General features: G+C 64.7%; 1 protein-coding gene across 1 annotated transcript in view; it reads right to left on the reverse strand.

Annotated features, from left to right (window-relative positions):
- The window catches only part of PAXIP1 (PAX interacting protein 1), a 30,374-nt gene that overhangs the window by 8,898 nt on the left and 7,863 nt on the right, over positions 1-13,613 (reverse strand). Inside the window, exons 4-13 of the mRNA XM_037049496.1 lie at positions 13,500-13,563; positions 10,356-10,469; positions 8,134-8,772; positions 4,730-5,273; positions 4,321-4,415; positions 2,782-2,877; positions 2,102-2,239; positions 1,683-1,804; positions 1,055-1,239; positions 232-275 (exon numbers count right to left, since the gene is read on the reverse strand). Of these exons, the coding sequence (XP_036905391.1) occupies positions 232-275; positions 1,055-1,239; positions 1,683-1,804; positions 2,102-2,239; positions 2,782-2,877; positions 4,321-4,415; positions 4,730-5,273; positions 8,134-8,772; positions 10,356-10,469; positions 13,500-13,563 (2,041 nt within the window). The remainder of the gene's footprint in view (positions 1-231; positions 276-1,054; positions 1,240-1,682; positions 1,805-2,101; positions 2,240-2,781; positions 2,878-4,320; positions 4,416-4,729; positions 5,274-8,133; positions 8,773-10,355; positions 10,470-13,499; positions 13,564-13,613) is intronic.

Here is a 13,613-nt window from a genome sequence, read left to right on the forward strand (position 1 = left end):
TTCTTTGTTTACTATTTGAGACAACTGTCTCTTCGTCTCACTGGTCTCCCCACCCACAGCCTGAGTCTCCTCAACGTCACCGGAACCGGGGAGCACCAGAACCGGGGGCGTGTTTGCGACGAGGCAGGGACCCGGGGCTCCGACTGACACACACCGCGAGTCCCCTACGTGCGACAGCAGACACGCCCGCACATTTTTAGGACACAGGGCAGCCAGGACGGCCAGACCTACCATCAGCAGCTCTGGGGACACCTTCAGCGGGACTCTCCAGGCATCTGGAAGAGAGACGCCTCATTCTTACAACGAGGCACTGTTCACACCGAAGAGCCTTCTAGAAGAGCGGGGTTTTTCAGGGCTCGTCACCCTAAACACAGGGGCCCCGTGACAGCGCCGTGAGGACAAATGTGGGGACCATCACTGAGGTACAGAGCGCCTTCCCGACCAGGGGCCTGAGGAGCAGGCTGTTCCCCCGGAGGCACGTGCGTCCAGCCAGCCACGTGTCCTGTGCTCGGCCACACTGAGGAGCAGGGCGGCGGTGGCGCGTCACCCACTCTGGGAACAGGCCTGGCCACCGAGAGACGGTCGGTCATGAGCGGGGCTAACGCCCAGGACCACGGCACGCTGCCCACCCGGCGCCACGCCCAGACACGCCAGGGCTGTAGGCACGGGGCAGAGGACGGCCAGAAGCAGAGAGAGCAAGTGCCCTCAGGGTCAACACCGCTGGGGACAGTGAGTCTCAGGCTCCTTCCCAGGGCTTGGACGGCCACTTTCCGAGGGCCGTCCGGCTCAGCAGGCTCCCAAGTCAGGGCCCGTGGTGTGTGTGGTAGGCACAGGCCCTCCCCCGGACAGCGAGCACAGACGGCCACCTGCGCAGCACCGGTCACCCTGAGAGTGGAGGTGACACAGCAAGGACAGGGGTCCCACTCCATGAGGGGAAGGGGGCCGCTTCAGGGGGGGGGCCCCGCCGTCTCCACGCCGCTGCGGAAGGCCCTGGCCCAGCGGGAGGGGGGAATGACGGGGGGCTGCCAGCCACGGAGGGGGCGGCGCCGCTCACCCAGCAGGTTCAGCACGAGGTGCGGGGTGGGGGCGAACGGGTCGGGCAGGTTGAAGGCCGTGTAGCGGCTGTACTGGGTCTGGCGCAGCGCCTCGAAGTGTCCCAGCAGGATGTCCCCGAGCCACTGCGCGTTCACGCACGGGATCCTCCACTCTTTGGCTTTTTCGTACTTCAAACCGGCCGGCCTTCCCAGTGGAGAGAGCACAGCGAGCAGGCGTCAGCAGTCCTGCCATCCCCACACGTCTTCCCCTCCCCCACTGAGCCGGTGAACACACAAACACATATGAACACACGTGCTCCTATCGGAAATGGCAGGAATACCTCTGTAAAGCGGAGGGGGAGCCCTGGCAGTCGGCGGGTGTCACGCCAAGGCTCAGGCCAGGTCGTGTGATGTCCCCTCCTGGTCCCACCTCCTTCCCACGGCCCAGTGACAGTGATGTGCGTGTCACTCCTTCCCCAACCCCCTTCCTGTGCCTCATGGACACGCACGAACGCCATCACCCACGTCACTGCCATTCTGCTAAGAGACTGCCCCTCCATGACACCTGCGACCTGCCAGCAGCGGCGGACATGTTGGAGGCCCGGCACCGCCCAGGCCCCAGGGGAGGCGCCTCGCAGCCACACTTACTCTCTGCAGATGAGGACCGTGTTGCTGCGGCACAGGTAGCCGGTGTACTTGGCCCCGGCCAGGTAGGCCATCAGCTTCAGGTCGTCCCTGTCACCATCGACAAACCCGGTCACGGAGATGATCTGGGAGGAGGAACAGTGGCGGTAAAGCCCGGCTCGCCCGGCACTCGTGCCCCCTGGCTGCACCCGGCACACGCGCGCACGTTCACTCTGCCCACTAGGGAGGGCGCAGGGCGTGTGGGCGTCCGTCAGCCCTCCGCTCGTGGTCCTGGCCCATGAAGCGGGGAAGGGCACAGAGTGGCGGCCGAGCCTGGGGCCCCCGTTCGTCTCAGACCCTCAGGCAGCGTCAGAGACGCCGACACGCCAGGCACACCACCCCGCCAGGCAGGCCCGCGTGCCGACGCCAGATGCTGGCCTTACGTGCTGGGCGCACGGCCGGCCCCCAGGGGGGAAGGCCACCGGGAAGTGCAGGGCGCGGTGGGGGGGCAGCAGCTGCTTCTTCTTGAGGACGGAGTTCAGCCAGTGTGCGGTCACACAGCGCTTCCGCTCCCTGAGGGCCTGCGGACACACAACAGGGCTTGTCTGGGCACCCGGCCTCGGGAGGTGGCCCGGCTGCAGCACCACGGGGGGACTGAAGCGCTCCGTTCACCACGGGACGGCACTGGCATGGCGGGTCGCCATCAGCACCACACTGGCAGTGCCCCGTCGAGCAGGAGCCAGAGCCTGCCCCCAGGACACAGGCGAGACGCCTCATCACGACCTGCAAAGGGACGTCCCGGGAGTAGGGACTGAGGACCGCACACAGCGCACCCTGGGTGCCCAGACTAGCCCCCCCCGAGGACCCCATGTGGGCCCGCTCCTTCAGAGGCCCTTGGGGGCCACCTCTCAGGTGCATGACAATGTGGGCTCGGCTCTGAGTCAGTGCACCCGGTGGAGAAGGAGGACAAGTGGGGACAGCGTGTGCCCCGTTGGGCCCTGCAGACAGAGCACCCCCGGAATCTGCCTTTCTCCTGCTCCATCGATCACCACCCTGCCCTCGGCCCGTGCACATCGCCCTCTGGGGCGCACCTGTCCTCCCCAGCCATGGCAGCGCGACTCACCTGCGCGAATGCCCCGCTGACTTGGCTCTCGCAGAGCAGGTGCGTGCAGCGGCTGGAGAAGGCAGGGTCCACGGTGCCGCCATGCGCCTGGATGATCTGCACACGGCACAGGGGGCGGTCAGCAGCGAGCCCTCGGCCGGCTCGGCGGTCACCCCACGGCGCATGGCCTCCCGCGGAGCCCGCCCTGCCTCTGCACAGCTGGTCCCCCCAAGCAGGAAGACACACAGGAAGCGTCTCTATGGACGCTCCCCGCGAGCCCTGTGAGCAGACAGCGGTGTCCAGAGGGAGGGAGGGGCAGACAGGCCACCGCTCGCTGAATGGACGTCTCGGTCTGGCAGTCAGGACACACTCTGGACGGGCGGCCTCTGCGCTTGGGGCTGTCCCTCGCACCGCAGGGCCAGCGGCCCCCGGCCCCTCACTGGGTGGGTGCCAACAGCCTTCCCCAACTGGGACGACTGGAGATGCCCCCAGACACGGCCAGCAGCCCCAGGGGGCAGAACTGCCCGTTAACGGCCATTATTCTAAAGGGGGGGCAGCAAGTCAGAGTGTTGGTGTGCACCAGGAGTGTGTGTGAAACTAGACCCAGCTTGGGGGTCCTGTCCCCCACTCTGGTGGGCACCAGGCACCAAGCATCTGCCGGGAAACTGCAAAGCTGTGCACAAGCCGAGGCCCTCACTGATGCCGGAGAAACCAGGCTGCCCGCACACCAGCTCTGCCCCGACGGCCACTTCTGAAACTCCTGACTTTCATCACAGCGACTCCCACAGCGGGACAAGGCGCGTGACAGAAAAGCCAGTTCCCAGCCCCCGGGACACGCACAAGGACAGTGACCCACGACCGCCTCCCGTCTGCCACTGCAGCTGCTTCCCCGCCTGCCCCCGTCTTCTGTCCTGCCGCTCCGCCCGAGTCCCCAGGCCCCGCCGCCGACCTGGGGCACCGCAGGGCCCACCTGCCGCCCGGAGCCCACAGGGAAGCAGCTCCACAGGCAGCCGCCCGGAGCCCACTCCCACTCACTCTGAAGCTTTCCGACTCCGCTCTGATCTGTGCCGTTGCAAGAGTGGCATTTACAAAATCTTCTTTTCTCTAAGGGCCACCGAGCGAATGGGCGAACCGACAGGCCGCACCGAGCCCGCAGACTCACGGTCCCCACGGGGCCACCGTCTGGGCTTCCTGACCCTTGAGCACTCGCCTCTGCAGGGACGGAGGCGGCTGAACATGCAGAGGTCAGCAGTCCCTGTGCTATGCCACCGAGCCCCTGACCTCACCCCCACAGCCTGGCTGCACCCGGGCAATCTGTGCCCCTCAGGGTGCCACGGTCGAAGGAGCCCCGCCGATAAGCCCAACCTAATTCCACACATCCGAGCAGGCGGAAGCCTAGGAAAGTCACTGGCCAAGGCCACAGAAGAGGCTGACGACCAAGCCCAGCGTGCACTCGGAATGCCGCTCTGGCGTCTCAGTGAGGCAGCCGAGCGGCCGCCCCTCGGTGGGCACCCGGGACAGGGAGGAAACCCAACCGCACCCTCGGACGCACAGCCTCACCCTTTTCCAGGTGGCTAGCAGCTGCTTGTCGGACATCTGCTCCGGGTAATCCGCGATGGCAAACACGCACCCCAGCAGGAAGCCCTCCTCCGGGACTGGAATCGCACAGGAAAGGAGATTCAAGCCCATGAATATCCATGCAGACCCCGAAACCCTCCCGCCAGCTCACTGGGAGCTCGGGCAGCAGGCCGCGCACCGCCGCCCCGCGCACTGGCCGCGGCCGCACAGGAGCGGGCTCGGCCGGAGATGGTCTGACGGCCCAGGCACCGGAGACGGCGCCCGCTCCACCCTCACAGCCCCATTCTGCACCGGTTACTTTTACGTAAGTCCTCACCCCCCTCAAACGCGCTCCAGGCATTTAAGTAAGGGCAGGCTTTAGAGAAGAAGGAAGGGGAAACCCACTACTAACTCTCCACTGCAGGGTCGTGTCCGAACAGCTGCTGCGGGGGCGGCGGCGGGGGCGGGGCCTGGGGCAGGGGCGGCGGGGGCGGGGCCTGGGGCTGCAGCGCCTGCGGCGTCTGGCTCAGGTGCTGGGCGGAGTGCGCCTGCAGCTGCTGCTGCTGCTGCTGGTGCAGGCGCTGCAGCTGCTGCTGCTGCAACTGGGCCAGCTGTTGCTGCTGCAGCTGGTGCAACTGCTGCTGCAGGGCCTGCTGCTGCTGCAGGGGCTGGAGCTGCTGTGGCCGCGGCTGCGGGAAGGGGTGCGGCTGCGCCTGCGGGAACGGGTGTGGTGGCGGCGGCGGCTGCTGGAACGGGTGGGGCGGCGGCGGGATCTGCAAGACCTGCTGCTGTGGCAGGTGCAGGACAGGGTGCTGCGGCGTCTGCGGTGGCGGATGCGGCTCCGGCGGCCCCTTCGCTGGGCTGAACAGCAGCGTGCCGGCACCCGCGTGGGCCTGCTGGTTGTGGTTTGCCTGCTGCTCTAAGCCTTTCGTTGGCGCCGAGAGGGACTGCAGTATCTACACCAGAAACAAGGTGAAGTCACCGCGGCCCCCGGCACGCACACAGTAACCAGGAGGGCAGGAGTGCATCGCACGGTCGCACCACACACCGCCCGTCCTCCCCTGAACAAGCTGAACCAGCCTCGCCAGCGTCGACGAGCAAGTACAGGAAGACCCATTGGAAGGAAGTCGCACTGGAGCCCCCACTGCTGCCACCGAGTCAGGCGAGGGGCATGGGCTGCGGAGCCGGAGCTCCCGGCCGCGGCGCCCCAGACGGCCCCAGTATCGGCAGAGCGCAGCCGGAGGTGCGCCACCCCGCGCCACTCCCGGGCTGCGTGGGCACAGCCCATCACCCTCCCGCCCCAGACCCGCCCTCACCTAGCGATGCTCAACAGCTGTGACAGAGAAAGGGGTCCCAGAGAGCGCGACATGAAGACCCCCGCTCGGCAGCAGCGAGAGGGGCCTGCACCAATGGCTGGCCGCCCCCCCCCACCCCCCGTCTGCAGCCGCCCTGCCTGAGCTCTAGCCCTGGGGGACTGAACGAGCCCCACAAAGGTCCTCAGTCCTCCTCCCGGCGCCTCGGAGCCTTCAGTGGGACAAGCGCTTCTTCAGACCAGAGAGAGGCCCGTTTCCCCGCGGGGCCTCCCTGCCGCCCTGAGGCAAGAGGAGCCAGCAGAGTGCCTATGGCAGGTGACTGTCACCCTGCAAGGTGCTGAGTAGAACACGAGCGAGGTGTCACACAGCGGGCTGTCCCAACGTGCTCAAACGACAGGAATCAGAAAGCAACTTCTCACGGCTAGAGGGAGCCGGGAGCGAACAGCTTACGAAAGCTCCATCACTATGCCTCGGTCTTCGGAATAAAACTCCAGAAATTCAACTTTAACGTAAACCACAGCTGTGCAAAAGTGTCAAGAATGTTTTTAACACCTGCCTTCCACTCAGGTGGACTCCCAAACACAAAGGCTGTTAAGCTGCAAGGGCAGCGGCTTGGGAGCTGAAGACAAAGCCCCCGAGCACAGAGCTGGAGGCAGCCCCCAGGTCGGGCCAGACGAGCCCCCCAGGCTCCTCCAGGGCAGCCCCCTCCCCCAAGTCCTGCCTGCCGGGAGAGACGCCCACACTCCCTGGTGGAGTCACTTCATTTCAAGCAAGGTAACCTCTACATCCACATGTGAATCTAAGAAACTGGAGATTTAACCAAGAACCACTGTGTTTGAAAAACACACTCCATTCTCTTCTGCACAGACGACTTCCGTTGGGAGCCCCCCACCAAGGGGAGCAAGAGGAGGAGGAGGAGGAAGAGGAAGAGGAAGAGGAAGAGGAAGAGGAAGAAGAGGGCGCTAGGGCTGGGGCACCTTCCTCCCGTGGCTGCCCCAGCTCTGAGACCCCTTGGGCACACCCCACCCAAGTCCCCGGGGTCTGCGGGCTTTGCTCCAGAACAGCCGCCTCCCAGCCCACAGGGACACAGCACTTCGCACCCCAAAGGTGCTCCCACCATCCCGAGTGCCCAGCCTTGGGGCTGTTCTCTGCTCCCAGAGGCCCCACAGTGCCAGGACTCCGCTCCATGGCTCTCCGCTGCCTCCCTTCCTGACCAGGCATCCAGGGCCCCACGCACAGCGCGCAGAGCGGGGCCCTGTGTCTCCACCACTGTGAGCACAGACGCCCTCAGGACGAGGGGCCTTGCTCCTGATCCTGAGGCCACTCCCTCCGCGCCAGGCCTAAAGCGGCCTCCCTGCCCGAACCCCGCCCACACCCCCGGCTGCTGCGGCTCACAGGGGACGGAGCACGGGCCTGCACCCCAAAGGGCCGCACCGCAGGTTTGCTCCCGGCCCAGGTGCACAGAGTGGCAACCAGCCACCGTCTCTCACATCCATGTTCCTCTCCCTCTGGTCCCCTCCCTTCCCCTCTCCCTAAAAAAGTGAACTATCTTTTCAAACCTGCTGCTCTCCCTCCCCTGCTGCTCTCCTGACCCCCAGCACCAGAGCCCTTGGTTCAGAGCTGGGTGCCATCTGTCCACCCACCCCGGAGCAGGAGCAGGGACCCACAGAACTGCAGGCGGCCCTCCCGCCCCTCCTCTGCGCCACAGACAAGCCCACGCGGGGCGCTGCGCCACTCTGCACCAGCCAGCTCCCACCACAGAACTGCCAGTGGGGTGAGGAGACCCCAGGGACAGACGAGTCTGTGGTGTCACTCCCCACGTGAGGTCTGTTGTGAGAAAGGAGAGGCCAGAGCTCGCTCCTTCTGCCACCAACCAAGGGGGCAGCCCCCAGGAGAGCAGGCCGCCCCGGGCCCGGGCCCTGCCCTCAGGGCGCACTGTCCCCTGCAGGTAGGCCCTTCCCTCCTTCGCAACAAAATGAGGGTGCCGACACACACACGCACACACGGACACACACGCAGGAGACTCACACCCTCCCACAGTGAGCACTGCGAGGGGGCAAACTGTCCGAAGGGAGAAAACGGCGGAAGGCAGGCCGCGGCAGCAGCCGGTGGGGTCTGACCAAAATCTCGCACTCTCGTTTTCACTTCTAAGGAGTGACTTATGGTGAGTCAGACAGAGAAAGACGTGGGGCACCTAGAGAACAAGGTGGACAGACAGACAGAAACGGACGCGCAGACAGGGAGCAGGCAGAGGGCTGCGGAGCGCAGTGGGGCTGGGCGGGGCCGGACACACAGCTGCTGGACCAGGACGCAAAGGCTGCAGCCACCGCACAGTCAGGGGTGTGAGCCCTGCCCGGGACACCCCTACTGACACCCCAGCAAGTGCGTGAGAGGCCGGCGGGGCGCCTGGCTGTCTGCACGGGGGCTGCCCGCCCGAGGCCCCCGGAAGACACCAGCTGCCGTCCCGGGAGCAGCACGCCAGTGCAACGAGAACAGGACTCACGTGCGCCACGTTGGCAGGCCGGCCCATCTGCGGGACGTCCGCGCTGTTGGTGATGTTCCGCAGGGTCCGCACAGCGGGGCTCCAGGAGGCCGCCACGTCTGGCCTCTCGGAGCTCTGCAGGCTGGGCCCGGAGGCCAGGAGGCCCCCACGGCCGTCAGGAGGCAAGATGCCCCCAGGGACGGGCGGCACGTTGGCACACAGGTTGATGAGGCCCGGCTCCTTGCCCGCCGGCAGCCGGCGCTTGGCCGCTGCCACCTGCGGGACTTCCGCCGGGGTCCAGTTCAGGTTCCTCTCCTGCTTCTCCGGGGACGAGTCCGAGGAATCATCGAACATCAGCTCCCCCTTCGGTTTCGTGGCACCCGCCTTGGGCGAGAACTGTGGGTCCCCCTCGGGGGACCCTTCCCGAGAGCTGGTGGGGCTCGACTTGTCGTCCGTACTGCCCTCATTCGGGGAGTCGCGCTCCTCGTTCTCTACCTCCTCCTCCTCCTCCTCTTCCTCCTCCTCTTCCTCCTCATAGAGAACCAGGCGCGGGTGGTAGAACGCCTCGTCCTTCCGGGTCTTCTCGGACACGGAGTCCAGCACCCAGTCGGGGGTGACGACCCTGACGCCCGCCCTCTTCAGCGCGCAGGCGTACTTCTCCTAGACAGAGCACATGCGCGTTAGCGACCGGCCCCCACACCCCGCCACCGCGGTGCTCGCTCCGCTCTGGACCGGGGCCATGCCCCGAACAAAGCGTGGCTCGGGGGACCACTGGACAGTCTCACGCCCGCAACAGGCATCTCCTTGAAACTTTTCAGATTAACTTTCATAAGCGATGTTGCAGGTACCAGAGCAGCGCCGTGAGCCCCGCGGAACACCCTCTACCAAAGGGCGGAGTCCCCGAGTTCTCACCAGCAGCACGCTGCCGGAGGCAGGGCGTCCGCAGGACATCAGGGGCTTCCTGGCGAGGGGTGGAACGGGTGGAGGGACACAGAGAGCCTCTGGCCACCGGGGCCCACGATGGGCACCGCAGGACAAAGGAGGGGTGGGTCTTAGGTTGCTGACAGCAGGCCCCCGTCGGCCCCAAGTGAGAGCAGCTCTCGGGGCTACAGGGCACAAACGGCTTCCTCTCCGCTGAGACCCAGGGCGGACACAAGGCCAGCCCGACTCGTCCCTCGAAGCATGCTGCTTCTCTTCAATTTTTATGCAAAATGCAAGTTTCTACTGAAGCAGAACTTCAGGCTCACACCCTGACTTATCAGAGGAAGCGTTTCTCTGGGACTGTGGGGCTCACTGCGCCCCCACCACACTCGCTGGCCCTACCTGTACCTTCATGTCAGGAAAGCAGCGCGGCGAGCGCAGCATTTGGGGCCCCCCAGCAGGCGGCCGCCCGCCCGGCTCTCCCCGGAGTCAGGGCGATGGGACGCAGCACCCATGCCAAGGCTCCTGGGAGTGGCGGCAATGAGAACAGCGGGAGGAACAGCCGCCACCTGGAGAGACTGAGGGCCAGAGCCTTTCCACTCTGCACGGCGCGCCTGACTCGAGGTCCTGCGTTGTCCCTCATGGGGGACAGGTGTGCCTTCCACAGCAGAGTGTGCTGGGCGTCGGGGCACCCAGAGGGCACGGAGACTCCGCCACGCCCCCACCAGGCAGCGGCCACAGCACAGGCCCCAGGGACGGTCTGCGTGTGTCTCTAACAGCTGCGGTGGGGGGCAAGAGGCGGGGTCTCATCCTGCTGACCTGGGGGTCCTCCGCCCGGGAGCAAGCCCTGGGCACCCCCGCCTGGGTTTAGGGTTATGAGGTGGTGGTCATCAAGGGAAGCCTGGTTTTACAGATTCTGGGCGACCGAGAAGGAAATCGCCTGAAAAGTCACTAAACACACGCTTACAGTTATACTCAGGCCTTTTAAAAAGCCGTGAGGAGGGCTGAGACTACAGATTTTCACAAGTGAAAATGAACTTGTTTTACTGGGTTTGAAAGGAAACTCCAGAGTCAAAAAGCTTTCCTCTTTTCGCCCTGAAACCAACCCCGATTTCTGTGCATGCAGAAGTGACACCTGGCTCAGAGTAGGCTTCCCGTTGCCCAACACCCGTCCCGGTGCGCCTCCCGGGGCAAGCGCGATGAACTCACAGGACCCAGGTTTACCAGGGGGTCTAACAAGCAAGGCAGAAGCGGCCCCCAGAGACGCGCGCGCGCAGAGACGCGGCATCCAGAGACGCGCGCGTGCGCGGAGCGGCACTCACCCCCTTGGGCTCCGGGACCACCAGGTGCGTGCACTTCCTGTTGAGGCTCAGCTGGCAGGCGCCCCCGTAGAAGGTCAGCAGGGCCCACAGGGCGTTTCTGTCCTCAGGGGACACCTGGCGAAACCGGAGACAGGCCCGCGTCACACACGGCCGTGGGCACGTCTGTGCGCCGTGAAGACACACCGAGCCCCGGACCCGTGTGGCTTCACCCACTGTCCTCCCCTACGGGGTGACATCGGCCTGAGCGCGCGCTTGCGGGGAACATCCGGGGTCCTGGCTGTCCGCTCACAGTGACAGAGCGCGGCACTCCTACCGCAGCTCCACACCCCGCTTCCCCTCGCGCCTGCTCACCAAACGAGCGAATCAAACACACACCGCACCCACTCTCCGGAGCCGGAAGGACTAGTCCTTCTGCAACAAAACTCGGGGGGAAGCGCCAGGAATCCCCGCACGCACGCCCCCTTCCACTGTGCCGCGTCAAAGCCCTGATACAGGAGCGCTGTCCACATCACGCGTGAGAAGGCCCTTAATCACGGACGGACCCCAAACAAACGTGAGCCATGAGGCAGCCAGACTTAAAAGGGAAGAGCACAGTGGCCTGTCAGCTCCGGGAAAAACCGAGTCGGACTTAACACAAAACGAGAAGCGGGACAAGCACCAAACCAATGACCCTGAGACGGTGCTGACGGCGCCTTTGGCCGCCTGCCCACCGCCCTCCCCACCGTGGGGAGCAGGGGCGACCGCACGTCCCAGAGAAGGAAACGAACTCACAGCCAACACTCGGAAACTCTGGCCGCCAGCAGCCAGGCCTGGCCCCCGGACAACCCCGACCAGCTCCCCGAGGGCCCGCCCTGCTGCTCTTCTCTGAGGGCCGGTCCCACCCAGACTAACCCTGAAGAAGAACCTCTCAGGGTCTGGGAGACAAACATTTAAGAAAAATAAAAGTGTCAGTGTTCATTCTAAAATACCACTGAAGCAAGTCAACTTTGGACAACTTATTATAAATTCAGGGCTATGATTAAAAATTCTGACGTGGGACTCTGGCTGGTGTGGCTCTGTGGACTGAGTGCCCACCTGCAAACCAAAGGGTCGCTGGTTCGATTCCCAGTCAGGGCACACGCCTGGGCTGCGGGCCAGGTGTCCAGTTGGGGGCATGCAAAAGGCAACCCCACACTGAAGTTTCTCTTCCTCTCTTTCTCCCTCCCTTCCCCCATCTAAAAATAAATAAATAGAACCTTTAATATAAGGAATTCTGGCGTGTCTCCAGCTAATTCCTTAAGCGCACTGACAAACAGCACCATCGTCTCCTTTTCGTTGCCACTGCTCAGCCTGCCAGATGCCGGGCTCCCACCGGCTCCACCAACAGACGCCGGGCGTTCTGCTCCCGCCGGCTCTACCAACAGCAGGAGAGGGCACCACGCCTCCCGCTCTACTCTGTGACGGCCAACGAGGACACGCCACCTCTTTCTTCAATTGAGTCAAGGCCACACTTGGGAAAACTGGATGGAACAACTGTTTCCCGCAGAGGCTTCCCCGCCCCCTAGTGTTCCCTCCGCGTCTCGCAAAGCAGGACGCAGCTGCTGGCCAGCAGGGCCCACACACCGCCTCACAGCGCGACCGAAGCGAAGCGAGAAACGTGACCTGCAGGTGCCTTTGTCAGTGAGGCACTGCCTCCACCTGACTGTGGCCAGTGATGCCCATCCTGACCCTCCCCGGCCTGGTCACGGGCCTGGGTCACACAGGCACAGCACCTTGCTGTGGAAAGAACGTCCACGGGCAGGCAGGGAGGCAGGGAGACCGGGGCAGACGCAGGACCTGCAGAGGTGGGCACGTCACCGGGAGCGGCAACTTCCGGGGCCCAGACCACCATCCGCAGCCGCTGGGCCTCAGTGACCTCCTGCAGCACGGCCAGCTCACTGAATGAATTCGCGTCCACACGGCTGACGACAAGACTGCTCAAAGTGTCGACACTAGTCACCCAGTGGTGACAGCACCGTGGGGACGCCTCATTTCCGCCTTCTGTACTTTTCTGCACTTTCCAAAGTTCGTAACTGGGGCAGGTGCTTTTCTTTCCTCCTTCAAAGCTGCCTTCCTAACTCCACCCCCGCCTGCAGGGCAGAGCCCAGGGGTCTCCTCCGCGCTCACGGCTGAAATCCATGGCCTTGACCATGGCGTCCCCGGCACTCTGGATCTGTCCCCGGCACTCCCTCCAAGTGGCGCTCCCCCATGTGTGCTTGGACCCAATCCAGCCCCAGTGACCCTCACCCCGAGCTGTGAGCCCAAGCCCGACCCACCTCGCTCCTTCCCACCCCTCTAGGGGACAGCTCGGCTGCCACTGCTGTCCCCTAGCACCTGTGTGCCTGTCCCCCCACCCCACCCCATTGCTGCAGCACAGGCCTGGAGCCCCAGGGCTCCAGCTCAGCCTTGACTGTGAACCACAATCCTACCTGGCAAAGGCTCGCGTCCTAGGGCAGGATTCCACCTTGAAGGGCCCCCAGTTCCCCCAGTTCCCCACCTACTCTCCCTTCCCCCTTTCCTCCAGTTCTGCCGCCCCTGGGCTGCTCGCGGCAGCAGGTCCTGTGGCTGGGCAACCACCACTGTGCGTGCCCAAACTTGATGCGACCGTCGGTCTGTCTCTTGTGACCAGAAGTGTCCTCCAGCGTTCAGCTGGTAGTTCACCTTTAACACGCTTCTGCTTTGTGTAGTTACTTCCCCCCGCAGCTCTGCAACCACCACACCTCGGTGCCCTGGCCACCGCAGTGTGCTCGAGTCTTGGGCCCCCTCCCCGCAGAAAGGGGCCAGTTCACTCCCTGCCACACCCACTGGGGGTGGAGCTTTCCTCCTCAGCCTGTGTCAGCCCTGCGCTCAGTAAGGGGGTTCTCTGTGTTTGTGACGGAACCATCCTTGTCGTCTCCTAATTCCACTTTCACTGTGTTTCCGTTCCCAAGTCCCACACCTGGGACACTCTACACGGGAAAGCCCGCCCTCACCCACCAAAGCCACACACACCCCTGAACAACTACACGTGGCACGGGTCGCCCTGCACATGCAGCGTGGCACCGGGCTTCCCTGAAGTGGGTGTCCCAGCAGGCCTAGCCCCCATCACATGCAGTCCTGAGTGACAGCGACCAGGCGCACACTTACCTGAGACAGGCAGGCGGTGACCCCAAAGAAGACCTGGCTGGACTCCGGAGAAAACCCGTTCACGCTGAGGCGCCTCCGTTAAGGCTCCAACGCAGCAGGATCAGGGCAGTGGCC

This window comes from Sturnira hondurensis, unplaced genomic scaffold, assembly GCF_014824575.4.
Source record: "Sturnira hondurensis isolate 20B ecotype Veracruz unplaced genomic scaffold, ASM1482457v3 Scaffold0006496, whole genome shotgun sequence".
NCBI lineage: Eukaryota > Metazoa > Chordata > Mammalia > Chiroptera > Phyllostomidae > Sturnira > Sturnira hondurensis.